This window comes from Meleagris gallopavo, chromosome 3, assembly GCF_000146605.3.
Source record: "Meleagris gallopavo isolate NT-WF06-2002-E0010 breed Aviagen turkey brand Nicholas breeding stock chromosome 3, Turkey_5.1, whole genome shotgun sequence".
Lineage (NCBI taxonomy): Eukaryota > Metazoa > Chordata > Aves > Galliformes > Phasianidae > Meleagris > Meleagris gallopavo.
In genome coordinates, this window is record NC_015013.2 from 10,433,803 (window position 1) to 10,447,760 (window position 13,958).

Consider the following 13,958-nt stretch of genomic DNA (forward strand, 5'->3'; position numbering starts at 1 on the left):
TTTAATCTTGAAGTGCTTTGCAAACATTAATATAAAAGAGCAGGCAAATTTCTACAAAAGTAAAAAAGTCTACCCATGCATTCAGAACTGCTCCTCACTCAGATGAAGGCTCCGTGGCCACTTGCGGACTTTTTCTGCAACAGAAGGTACAGATCTAAATGTCGCCTTGTATCAAGACAAGCATTTCCGTGAGGAACCAGGGCACTTGTCAGGATCATCTTACTCAAGATGACGAACACAGCGATCGCCCTGAGCCTGTACTTTGAAATTCTCTATAGCAGGACAAGATCAGTTCATTGTTTTCAGTAAAAACATCGGCTTGGTATCTAAGTCTTCTAACAAGAATGGTACTTTGGTACGCTGGACAAATATTTCTGTCAATTAAAAATTGTTTTAATTTCTAACATCTATGATCAGATATGGAGACGTGGTATTTGCAGCAGAATATCTTCAGTTAGAAAGGTGATTAAATCACACCTTTAACGAATCTTAAATATGGTATTTAATCAGGCCAGGTGGTGACAAGCTCTGCATCTTCTTCTTTGGATGCCCTTGACCAGCATGCACAGTGGCCAAGTGATCTCCCTGCATTCACCTCACAAAATCTTTAGTAATGTAGCTGAAATGTCAGCTTTTCCAGTAAATTTGGCTGCAGCTCAAGAACAGGTTTGCAAGTTCCAGGGCGGAAGGCAGGCCCTATATACAGAGGGGCAGGCAGTGCCACCTCATCAGCTTTGTATTTCTACGAAGCCAGACTGAGAGACGTGTTCTGTCTAGTTAATCTCATGATATTTCCCGGACAGACACCACAGCTTGACTAAGAGACCACAGCAATGTACTGGGCTGACACGATTCTGAAAATGGGATTCTCCGAGCTGGTATTGCCATTATATTGAGATGCTGCATGGCCAGCTGATGACGATGGTCTGAACACTGGAACAGGTTGCCCAAAGAGGCTGTGGATGCCCCATCCCTGGAGGCATTCAAGGCCAGGCTGGATGTGGCTCTGGGCAGCCTGGTCTGCCGGTTGGTGACCCTGCACACAGCAGGGGATTTGAAACTAGATGATCATTGAGATCCTTTTCAACCCAGGCCATTCTATGATCCTGTGACCCTATGAATGTTTCAGCGCTACTTGTTTTTCTCCATTTATTTGCCTCTCTCACTCTCGCTTAAGGACGAGGCTACATCTCGTGCCCCACTGAACGCGCACCCGTACAGGACAGACTAACGCCAAGCCCGGCTCTGCGCAGCACCCTCTAACCTGCCCACCCCGTCTTCCAGCCCCACGCACGACCACCACCACGCCCAGCACCAGACGTCACACCCAGACAGCGTGTCCCACCCCGCCCCCACGCATGCGCAATCTACAAAATGAGGCGTGCCCACCTCTGCGCGCTGTCGTCCTTTGCACATGCGCACTCAGGGAGCTGCGGAACCTCCCTCGTTTCTCCCGAGGTTTCAAAACGCGGATTGGCTCCTCGCAAGCGTGGACTGAGCAGGGCATCTGATTGGCCGGCTGAGTCCTTCAGCCCAATGGCAAAGATGGTTGTTGAGGAGGTGTGGTGGCGTGTTCTCCAATGGGATTAGCGGTTGTTGGCAGGTGGCGGCTGCGGCTGGTCCTTTCCGACCAGGTGCTTCTCCGAGAAAGATGGCGGCCGCCGCGCGGCTGGGGCCGGTAGTGGATGAACTGGCCTTACTGGAGAAGGCGCTGGGCCTGCAGAGCGGGAACAAGTACGGCGCCCAGGGGGAGCGGCAGGTGAAGGGAGCCAGGAGGGGACGGGGTTGGGAGCGGGCAGCGGCGCGCGGGTGTCCTTTCCCTCAGCTATCCCCGTCCTGCGCCTTCATCTCCGCTCCTTCGCCTTTTTCCACCGCTCTCCTCTAGCTGTGGCGGATCGCTGTCGCCCGCACGTCCAGGGAGCTTCTCCCTCTGTTAAAGGGCTCGTTGTGCCTCGTTGGAGACACGTCGGCTGAACGCATGCGGCGCTCTCCTTATGCCTGCATTTCTCTGGTGTCAGTGCGGTTATATTTGTGCTGACGTGGTGAGATAAAGGGTAGGGTTTCAGTGTTAGAAATGCATTTGAGGCAAAGGGATTTACGCGTTAAAACTCTGCTCGTTTTAAAGTCGATGTCTCAGAATCTTGAAACTTGCAGCAAAGGGTTATGTTCTGCAGCTTGAAAGGCAACGGGGGCTTGAGGGAAATAGTGTGGGGAGCAGGGGAAGGGCAGATATGTGGGAGCCTTTGTAGGCTCCTCTTTGAGAAGATACCAGAGAAAAGCAACTGTGCAGTTCCCTTCTGCTTTTGTCGTGTTGTTTTTCCTTCACTTAATTTACTGTTTATGATTACAGTGCTCAGTATCCACATGTGCATTCCTTGGTTTCGAATGTAGTAAGCTTCCTTAGTTAACAATTCAAATGAGGTTTCAGTGCCATGACTGGCATTGGTCTGAAGATGTGAGTCATGAAATCTGGCTGTCCGTCACTTTCCTGATTACATGTTCAGTGAAAAAAAAAAATGCATAGTCAAGGACTCCAGGCAGAACTGCAAATTAAATACTGTATATTAAACTTGCATCTTATTACACTGACTAAATCTGAAGACAGACAGTGTCCTTTGTGTGGTAAGGTACTCTTAAGAAATAACAATAAGTTTCCACCATGTGATGCCATGAATGAGTGAATAAACTTCAGGCTGTTGCAGTGAAGTTGCATTCGTTTCATTTTTGATTCTTTGTGATTGAGTTTCCTTTCCTGCCCTAAAAGATTGTTAATAGTTGCTCTATTAATTGTATGTTCCAAAGGAGCTTCTCAAGTCAAACTTGCTACTCATTTTTTCTATACACCCAAAGCCTATAATGTGTTCAATTTCAAGTGATTTATGTGTTTTGATGCTTCTCTTTGAAGCAGTGCTTGTGAAACAGTGCTGAGGACCATTTTGTGAAGTTATGCTCTTGAACAGTGGTTTTGTAATTCCAGTGCGTTGCCTTTAAAAATTCTGTGCCACTAATTCTCTTCTGCTTCTTCATAAAATATAATTAATTTCACAACTTAAATATAATCAGTTCTTACAATAATAGGGATCTTTAATTTGCTGTAGTTAAAAATATTGAAATGTTTATGTTATGCTCCTTTTTATTAAAGACATATTATGCTTTATTATTATAAACATTATTAATGCCTTTTCTCAGAGACAATTAATTAAAATCACTTGCACGTGGTAATATCACTAACAGATATGCAATTCAAGCTAGAGGTTTGTGTTGTGTTGTCCTCTCCAACTAATAGCTTGGCAATAGAACAGTAAGTGTGTATCAGTATTGCATGAAGTCAGGCTGTTATGATGGAAACTGGAAACTAAAGTTGGAGCGTGGAACCTGAAAACAAATCGTGGTTCAGTTGGTGCCTCCTGACAGTGTCAGGACAACACTACTACTTAATTAGTGCAGCTTGATTATTTTGTGATAAACGTGCACTGAGCTAAAGGAGTTCTGGGTTGTCCACGTGCACACTGAATATGTAATCTGTAAAAACTGAAAATAAACCACCCCAGGAAGTAGAAATGAAACATGCATATTTCACTTTGTTATTACCTTTAGCTTGAATGCTTACAAAATGATACATCGTTTTTAAGAGTCTTCTAAGAGACTACAAAGAAATAATAGTTCAGCTCACAAAGTGTCTGCTTCTGCTTTTTTTTTTTTGAATGAGTTTTATAATGTTGCAACATTTCTTCCTTTTTCTAGGTTCCTGTTCTGCAGACAAACAACGGTCCTGGTCTGACAGGATTAATTACCATAGCTTCATACTTAGTTAAACAGGCTAAGAAAGAGCAACTGCTTGGAAGTTCTGCAGAGGAGAAAGCTGTGGTTCATCAGTGGTTGGAATACAGAGTGACTCAAGTAGGCAGACAATCTAGTAAAGAAGATACCAGAACAGTTCTGAAGGTGAGGAGTGCTTAGTTCTACCTTGCCAATGCATTTTGGAGAGATTAGGCCTTGAAAAATATCAGTGTGCTAACATGAGCAAAAACAAGTAAGTGATTAGTAACTGAAGACTTGAGAGTATCTTTCTGTGCTGGCTTTTCTTCTGCTTTTTGATTAGCAAAATAAAAGAGACCTGAAAACAAACTCAAAAATACACGAAGCCGATCTCTTACCGTGTTTTATGGCTGTAATGCTGTGAACTGCTTAGAACATTCCGGATAGAGATTGTTTAATAGCTCTGTCTTGTGATGCTCTGGTTTTTTTCTATCATCATAAAACCTCAGTTACAAACAAGCTGTGCTGTATTTCAAGATAACTCTGTGCAGATATAGGTTTTTTTTTTTTTTCCTCCTGATTTAGTAATTGGAATATAGTCCATACATGATGTTGTCTCAGTTGATATGTGAAACAGTGAAAAACAAAACCAATCTGCAAAACCAATCTCCAAATTAAGCTGCTTTGTATGGAACCTTCATTCAACTGTACTCAGTTTTTTCTTGTAGTCTGAAGCTTTCTTCCTCTAAGACAGGTGGAAACAAAAAAAATCTCAGGGGTAACCCCATTATTTAAGCAGCCAGATGGCAAGAAGTGGATTGAAAAGCTTATTCTATTTTGCTGCTTGCTCCTTGTGACTGATAATTGGAATCTTTGCAATCTTTTGGGAACAGAGCTTGAAGAGAAAAATTGCTTTATGCTTTTAAGTACTGAGGGACTGTTTACCAAGTGTATATGAAACACATACCAATTTTAAATAGAAAGACCCAAATGCTACTTAATCAGTCTAGGTTAGGATGTAGCTTTGTGAGTTGCTAGGCATTAGATTGACTATTTCATGATAGCAGAGTTTTGATGCTTCTGATTTTTATTGGGTGTGGCAGATCTGAGTCAAAATTGCAGCAAGCCAAATATAGACTGCTGCTCCAGTGTTTTTTCTAGATGTAACTTTCTGCATTGCTTGAAATCAAAGGAAGTGTTACATTTTGGGAGTAGTGCAAAACAGTATGTTGTTAATAATTCATTATCCTTCTCTAAGTGACAGCACCCTAAATCTTAAGGACGTGGGATATCGTAGCTGGTAAAAAGACCGAGTTGGAGAGCATCCTAAAGAAACACTTCTTTCACTTACACCTCAGATAATCTGAGTTGTCTTGATCTCATTTTTATCTATGGGATAAGCGCAAGCTTGCTTTTTTTTTTTTTTTGTAATAGCACTAGTTTTATCTTCTATGTAGATGATATCAAAACCTTTACAGTCAGAGCTACTCTTTGAAAGTGCTGTCTATTCCTCAAGACTTAAGAATTCAACTGATGGTGGATGGATTAATTATGATTTAACTTAAAGTTTAGCTATACTTTGAACAGGAGGTATGACAAGGTGAGGTGGCTGTTGGAGATCCCTTCCTACCTTTTTTTATATATATATAATTTGATAGAAGACTGTTCAGCTACGTTGAGCTTCATCACACCAGTCGCAAATTACATTCCTAGTATTCTAGGCAACATCCAAACAAATGAATTGGCATCTCGCAAGGATTTGCCCTTGTTCTAATTCACAAAAATTAAAGACTTAAGGTCTGAGTGGCTTAAACAATGATACCTGCTTTGTCATTGCACCCACAAGTATTTTGTAGAATTGATTGGGTGGGAACACCAGATGCATTTTCATTCTGAAGCTGGTATTTTTTTTCTTTTTCAGTTTTACCCTTAGCAACGCTGACAGTTCAGAAAATGCAGTTTCCTAAAACAGATACGTGGATAAATTATTTCCAAACTAAACTTCATTATTGAGAGTCTCCCTGAAGTTACACTGACTGCCTGTGTGTGTGTGTGTGTGTGTGTGTGTGTGTGTGTGTGTGTGTGTGTGTGGAGAGAAAGAAAGATTTTAAATAGCACTTAAAATTTTTTCTGCAGCTTTTTTTTCATAGCAGATGCTGAATGGCCAGAGTTTATCTTGATGCTGTGGAATTGCTCCAGCTCTAATAATTTAGCAGGATAGCAATTAACTTTTTTTTTTTTTAATTTGTTCTCTTGCTACCATGATTAATCAGAACAAGAGGCAGCCTACCATTAAAGTATACTATGCCAAAAGGGAGTATGAGAAGGGAAAAGCAAGGAGAGGGGGGACTAAAATAGGGAGGCAAGTCTGAGACTGTAGTTTTACAACGTGTCTGGAATAATCAATGGCAGTCTTGGGACAGTTGCAGCCTAGAGCCACAATTTATAATAAGCTGTGCCAAAAACAGTTCAGTTGCTTCTGTTGTAAACTTTAGGCTGCCACTGGTTAACCCTTAAATGAGCTGATGTGGTTCTGAAAAACATCAGTTAATAACTGCTGTAGTGTTTGCTAATTTGAAGAGAGGGAGGTTTTCTTTGTTAGCCTTAAGAAAACGTTTGTAAGCTTGTTCTTACTGACATGTTGACTACAGCTCTTACCTGACATGAAAACAATTGTCAAGTAGTAGGCCATCTCAAGAAGAATTTTTAATTTATTTGGAGCAAAAGCCTTTCAGAAACTTTCAGTGCAAGTGTTTAATAGTTCTGTCCAAATTGGGTAGAGCCCCTGTGCTGGACAAAATAAACAAAAGCAAAGCCTGTGGGCTGTTCTACAGACGTGTAGAAATGATTACTGTCAGTGGTGGTGATGATATCGTGTCCAGTATGTTATGTTAACTTCAGTTTCCACAGGGTGAGACAGTATTTCCTTTGCTTCTGAACAATGGAATGATTTTTAATTAGTGGGAAATTGAATTACATGTGAGGAGTGGGGGGAATATCTGAATTCTTGAGTTTTTCTTGATACCGAGTGGGGATTCTGCTCCTCTGCTGAAGAACTGAGAACTTCTGAGGAATGCTCATGCCACCAAATTTCTGCTCGAATATTAATAAATTCCATTCATGAGACTTGAATGTCTTTCATTTGTCAATTTTATGTATTGAAAATTTGATATCTGGGGGGGGAAAATACCATCTATTCAAAATGTAGCTGGGAGTTTCTACTGGATTTCACAGAAAAGCTTCTGTGGAGTTGTAGAAAGTTTTAACTCTGAATTTACTTTTTCTGAAAAGTAGTTAAAACCAAGAATTTGTGTACTACTTGCAGCATCTCGTATAGAATTCCATGATTACAGTGAATTCTGTCCTAACTTCTTGTGTTTTCTGGCTCCAGTCATGAAGTTCAATTAGAAATCTAAATAAATTGTTACAAGCTTCAGTTATTGTTTGTTGTACTTGTTTGAAAAATTGCTGTTTCTATCACTGTGTACATAGGTTAATCCATTGCATTTGCCTTCTGTGGCATTAATCCATGGTTCTCGTATGCTGTTTTTCAGTGGGTTGCCTAACCACTTCAACAAGCTTGTCCAGAAAGCTTTATTGGAACTCTGTGCCTGTTCTCACTCCTCTCCTTTTTCTAAGAGTGAAATTGTTTGCTTGAAGGCATAAAAGATTGTGTTTTGATTATTTGAGCAGCAGTTGTTAAGAGAGCTATCTTTCTTCTGTCCTTTGCAGAAATCACATTATGAACGTAATATTCTTCCAGACCAGGCTTAGCTCACTTTTAGGTAGATGTCTTGCATCAGAACTAAAAGTAAGGATATACCCTTAACCATGAAGTTGTGCCTTTCTTGGATAGGGCTCTAGAATCCTTTTCTTGGCTTCTGTGTTGTCCAGGATTTGCTTGGGGACATGTAAGTGCTTAACCCTCTTTTTGTGTAGTGCCATGTGAAGGCATTTAGGCGGGAAGTGACCCTGTGCCTATTGCTGACTGAAGGAATGTTGGAAGAAAGTTCGTATACCAGCAGAGCATTTCTATGGGCTAAATATCTAAAATGTAATTAGAGTTATGATTAGATCCCTTATAAGTTATTGAGTCATTGTAAGAGGCAGCTCTTACCTGAGATGCATTGATGGACTCTGTCTCAACTTGTGGTCTGGGAGGGGTTTTGTTATCTTCGTGGATGAACTAGGTTACAGACAATTGTGCTTCGTAGCTAAAGTAAACCACATTAAAAATGGGATGTGTATGGGATGTGTTGAGCTGTCACTGTACATCAGGATATTTTGTATCATAGATATCAGTTCAGAAATGCATCAGTAAGTCCGTAAATAATACAACATCTTAGATTTTTTCTCTTGCTTTTTCCTTATTCATACCCAAAACTGAGATTGAAATTGCTGCAGTTGTTCAATGCATATTATTACAGTAAACTGCTGTTATACTTTAAATGTATCTAAAACTTGAGAAGGGGCTCCTGCAGGATTGCACCAATAAGTTAATTTAGCTACGAGCGTTTTGCAAGACTCTGTCAATCACTTGCTATTAGAGTTGTAAATACATAATTGACTTAAGTAGACATCAAGTACATGAAAGGCAGTGACACAAATAACAGCTAACAGACCTGAATTTCTAGATGGTAATAGAAATTCAAATAGAGTCTTGCATTCATATTTTCATTAATCTCTCCGTGACAGGAAAGCTGTTTCAATTTAATACTGAGGACAGTTAAGAAGGCTTGGCTTTCAGGAATTCTAACACAGCTGGCAATTAGCCAGTAATGTAATAATCTGTGGGAAATGCAACATTTGAGGCAGGATTGATTAAATGTTCCTAGTGCACATGGAAAAGAATGTTCTGTGGTGTTTCTAAATTAACTTGACTTTGACAGTATGAAATCAGTATTTTTCTGTATCTTATGAGAAGAATGTGTGTATTCCAAAAGAAAATTGCAGACTAATGCTGATGTATCCAAGACTAAACCACATTTGTCAAGCTGCCAGTTAAGTGACTTGATAAAATTTTAATTAAAATAAATAATTGTTAACGCTTCAGTGGGTCACTTTACTTTGAAGTTTGAGTTATTTCTTACTGATACATACTTTGAGTATTTACAAATATGTCGTGGAGCATATGTACTGACTTGCAGATTTTCTCATGTGAGCTTCTTTCTTTTTAACATAGCATTTGTTTCTGTTACATGAATAAAATTCAACAGAACTGTAATTACACGTTTAAAGTAATTTGAGACCTAACTAACAAAGAACAAAGCAGCAAACCAGTCTTAAAAAAACATAAATAGCTACGTAGCTGGAGGCAGATGACCATACAGAGTTTGAACTACGCAGGGGTTAATATTTTTCCTTGATTTGCTCTAATAAAAGTAAATCAAAGCAGACATGTGGATGTTTAAATATTAGGAAGCACAGGACTCCTGTCATAAAGAGGCTGCCAAAGAGCATTGCATAATGGAGTCCAACTTACCATACTTAAATGTGTGGTCAGATGTTATAAAGTGTTTCCCCTTTTTTTTTTTTTTTATATATGTATGCACTGTAGGATATGTCTGCATGTTTGAGAAAGCAGAATTATGGAGCTAGAATTGCAATTCAGACTAAATCTATTTTTGTTATATATACCTACAGTAATGAATAAATCCCATGTTCTTCCCTTGAAACAAGCTGTAGTTGAGACTGATAAGTCTTTTAGCGTGATCTTTGAAAAACATTGTTTAAGCTTCTTGCCTGTATTTCCAGGAGGAAGTTAATATGGACTAAGAAAACTGGCAGGAATCCTCTGTGCAAAAGGAGTGCATTTACTAGAGGCTTGTTTGTTTGTTTTTCTTATTTGTTATCCAACCAGCAGAGGAATATTAGCAGGAAATTTCCACATACAAGGAAAAGATGGGAAACTGTTTTCCTACTTTTCAGGAAAGAACATCATAAAAACCAGTTTGCCCTTAGGATTAGAGCTAAGTAAATCTGTTGGCTGTTACGTTTTCTTCAGAAGTAGAAGGCACAAAGATGTGTGACTTAGATGAGAAGTGGATAAGGTATGGTGAAATGGAGGGTACTACATCTGGATGGATGAAGAGAGAGCTGGCAGGCAGTACCTGAATTTCAGAAACAATGCAGTTGAACAACAGTAAACATCAGCCTTCTGTTTTCCAGCAGAGAATGATTGCATGTGTGAAGGAGTCCTTAAGTAATACAGATTTGAACTATTTACTTGTTGAACTGAAATAGAAGCCCTCTGCTACACAGCCTTGTAACATCTAATGCGGAGTTGCTGAGCAAGAGAGATACACTTTAAGTTCAGAAGCAGTGCTCCTTTGTTTGGGCTTCTGTAGTGACTGAATTGACAGTATCAACTGTGAATTGCTATCAGTGATTTCAACATCAATAAAAGCAGGGGTCAAATGGAAGCAGCTAATTAGCTTCAAGTTCCAGGCATGAGCTTGAAAGATCCCTCCTACCCCGTCATACCTTTGTTTTCCTCACTTGTTGCATATTTGTAATTTAAGAGTTTCTTTAAAGCACTGGTATTCTTATGGATTCTTTTTAGTGTTTTATCTAACCATATCAGCACTATAATAATTTCTTTCAATTATTATTTTTAGGATCTTAATGCACACCTTGAAGATAAAGTCTACCTTGCAGGAAACAGTTTTACCTTAGCAGATATTTTGATGTACTACGGCTTGCATCATGTTATGGTAAGTACTGTTTGCATTACTTTTACGTGTGTACAGTAATTGCTTGTTTATTTGAAGGGCAATTTATTGCTGTGCAAGTGATCTACTGAATTAATCAATGACAATTATGGGGGGGGGAAAAATGAAATTTCTTACAAATATCTTCAAATATAATTTGTCTATAATGTTCATTTTTAAATCTTTTTTACATTTAGCCATAGATCTGTCAAAGTAAGTTTTATCTGTAGTGTCTGTACTGCTTTAGTTTCCTATATATAACATGAGAATGATACCTGTGCCTCTGTTTCTACCTATGAGAAATCTTATGTGTTCAGGTCTGAAACAGATCTGTTTGCAGAACTGTGGGGGTAATCATAGAATCACAGAATGGCCCAGGTTGGAAGGGACCTCAAGGATCATGAAGCTCCATCCCCCTCACCACTGGCAGGGCCACCAACCTCCCCATTTAATACTAGATCAGGCTGTCCAGAGCCCCATCCAACCTGGCCTTGTACACCTCCAGGGATGGGGCATCCACAACCCCAGTATGGTAGTTGATAAATGAAACTCAAAGGTGTCAGAACTGAAAGTACTAAAACTGTTAGAAGTACTACTGGTGCTGTGGAAGATGCACATTAATCAAGTTCCTGAAGGATGAATGCATACAAGTGTCAGCCATGATAAAAGGTCATTTGTGTTTCAAGACTTAGTGATAAGGCTTGATAACTTATTGAATATGGAAATAACATGAGGAGCTGGTACTTGGAGTGGGGAGCAAGGGGTTTTACTGAATGAAAATGATGTAGAGGTTCTTCATATGTAGCTTGGGGTTTACTGTGAAGTGCTTAAAAACTGTTCCACCTCACTTCTGAACCTCAAGAGGTAATTTGAAAATGAAGAAATAGAAGTTAGTTGTATTTGAGCAACTGGAATGTGACTGTGAGCGCTCCTTTTCTTGAGTGAACACTGCTAAACAAATCAAACCAGTCTACCAAAGTCTTGAGAGGATCAAGTCAGGGAATTTTACATCAGGAAACAGGGGGAAGGGTTCAACTAGTTAAATTGTTGGTTTACACAATTAAAGGCAGAGTACTGGAATGCTGTGTTTCAGAAGGGATTTTGAAGAGAGGAGGCGGGGGAAGAGATCAGGTAATGAAATATAACCAAAATTGAAAGTGATCTTATGTTGAAGTTATACTTGAGTCATATTTTCCTTCTAAAGGATAGATGTGTTAACTTATACGTCAGATGTTTACCTTTCACATATTATATGTCAGTATAGATGTATAAGAATTCTTTTAAAAATACGACTGTGTAGTGTAAGAGAATACAAACTCAAATGAGACATTTAAAAAAAAAACAAAAAACCTTAGGCTGGGGAAAATCAAGCATATTTTATATTTAGAGTTTGCTCTAGAGTAGACCACCTAATCAAGAAGAAAAGATACAAGTTATTGCTTTGGGAAATAGAGCAGATGGTAAAAACAAATGACTTAGTGCTCCTGGGTGCCTGCAACCATGCAGACGCTAGTTGGGACAAGTTTATAGTACAACATCTGCTTCTGAAGTGCTTGATTTTGTAGAAAATGATAATTTTGTGACTCAGGAAGTATAAAGGGCAAATAATGGGGTTGCTATCCAGTAGAGGAATATCAGAAGCTGCTTGCCAGGGATTAGCTAGATTGTGTATGTTTTTAAGGCTTTAAAATTGATTAATGTTAGTAGCTAACTAACTAAGTAGTTAATGGGAGTAAGATATCTTGACTTGTAGAATCCTGTAATTATTTTTTTTTCCCTGTAATGAGAAGAGAGTACTTTCAGAACTGCTTCTGTGCCTCAAGCCTTAGGTGGAGGGGAAAGCTGCTCCACTTTTTAATATGGTGCATTCCAAGGAAGCAGTTCCTCATATCCACTGCTGTTTGAGCTAAGCCTTGTGCAAAATACTTTGTCTTCTATAATCCCTTAAAATAAGACATGTTCTTGTTGTCTATGGATCTGAAGGAGTTGCTGATAAAGATCCTTAGGGTTAATCTCCCTGCCTTTGATGGGATAACAGATAGCCCTATCAAAATACTCTACGTACTTGTGACGTACTGCGATTGTGCTGCGTGAGCTGAGCATTATTAAAAGTTTTGAAACCATCTCATGCACGTAGTATTGGAAGCAGTTTTAACTAAGACCACCTGCTTTTACTACTGACTTCTCCATCCTCTTGTATTAGTGTTTCTGTGTATAGATAATACATCTCTGTAATCCTCCCCACTTCCACTTTTGCTTTGCACCCCTCGTTGTCCAGGTGGGGTTCTGGAAACTGTATTTTTGTCAGTGAAGAATCAGTAAGAAAAACTGATTCCTGATTCAAATCAACTAACAGCAACTTCTAGTCTTGCAGTTGCATGCCTCTCTTTTCTTCTTTTCTATTTAGTTTAATAAGCACAATAATAGATGTCTAGAAATCCATGCAGTGATGAAGGAATTAGGATTTTAGTGAGTGAAGGTCACTAAGGGAATCTTTTTGTTCTTCATGCAGACTAGTAGAGGAAAAAAAAATAAGTCCCTTAATTAGAAATATACACTGGTAATAAAGAGGCAGTAAGTAAACTGTGTACACTGTTCTGCATCATGATATAGGTCACAAGTACCCCAAAAGTGTAATGCTTGGTGCTAGCTCTCAGATGCGTTCTTTTAAATTGGTGTGACTTTTACACTGTCATATGTAATTCCATGTCTCCGTGTGTCTAATGTAGAATCAGAATCAACAAGGTTGAAAAGGACCTCCAAGACCATGCAGTCCAACCATCTACCTACCCTCAGTATATTCCCTCTGAACCATGTACCTTAGTATGTATAAACACTCTTTTTGTTTTTTAGGCATACAGGTTACTCAAATGTTTATGTAGATGAATATGATCAACAGTGAAGTTCTGCTAGGTTAAAGCTCAGATTGCAAAGAAAATATGAATTAGGAAACGTTGCTTGAAGATAACTCAGGCAGTCAGTAAGCATTAAATTCCCCTGTGGTGATGAACTTGTTCTTAAAGTTTTCCCTATGTTTTAATTTGTAAATAGAACCAAACTTGTGAAGTGTTGTTTAAAAATGTTTAAGAGAAATTATCAATACAGAGGCTGATCTGACTTACTTTTTTTTATACTTTGTAAATTCAGGAAGAACCAAAGTAGTCATATCAGATCTGTATGTCTGAATTTAAAATTTATTTAATGAGTGCTGGAAAATAACTTGGGGTGAAATTTATACATCTTCAAATAGAAGCCGCAGTCAAAAGTTTGGGGTCAATTCCAGTACAATCTATTACCAAACCAAGTGAGTTATGCTCCTCAAGTCACAACTACTAATATAGAAATATAATGAGACTGCATTAGTAGTTTCTTTTCCTGTTATCTTTTTCATGATAATATTTGCTGGAGCCTCAAGGACAAGAAAGATGTGGAGCTCTTGGATTGGGTCCAGAGGAGGGCCACTAAGATGATCAGAGGGCTGGAGCACCT

The 13,958-nt window shown here is 39.1% G+C and overlaps 1 protein-coding gene across 1 annotated transcript in view; it reads left to right on the forward strand.

Moving 5' to 3' along the window:
• The first annotated feature begins 1,609 nt into the window (after positions 1 to 1,609).
• Positions 1,610 to 13,958, forward strand: part of EEF1E1 (eukaryotic translation elongation factor 1 epsilon 1) — a 16,916-nt gene continuing 4,567 nt past the window's right edge. Inside the window, exons 1-3 of the mRNA XM_003204763.4 lie at positions 1,610 to 1,759; positions 3,745 to 3,945; positions 10,377 to 10,472. Coding sequence (XP_003204811.1) covers positions 1,652 to 1,759; positions 3,745 to 3,945; positions 10,377 to 10,472 — 405 coding nt within the window. The 5' untranslated portion in view covers positions 1,610 to 1,651. The remainder of the gene's footprint in view (positions 1,760 to 3,744; positions 3,946 to 10,376; positions 10,473 to 13,958) is intronic.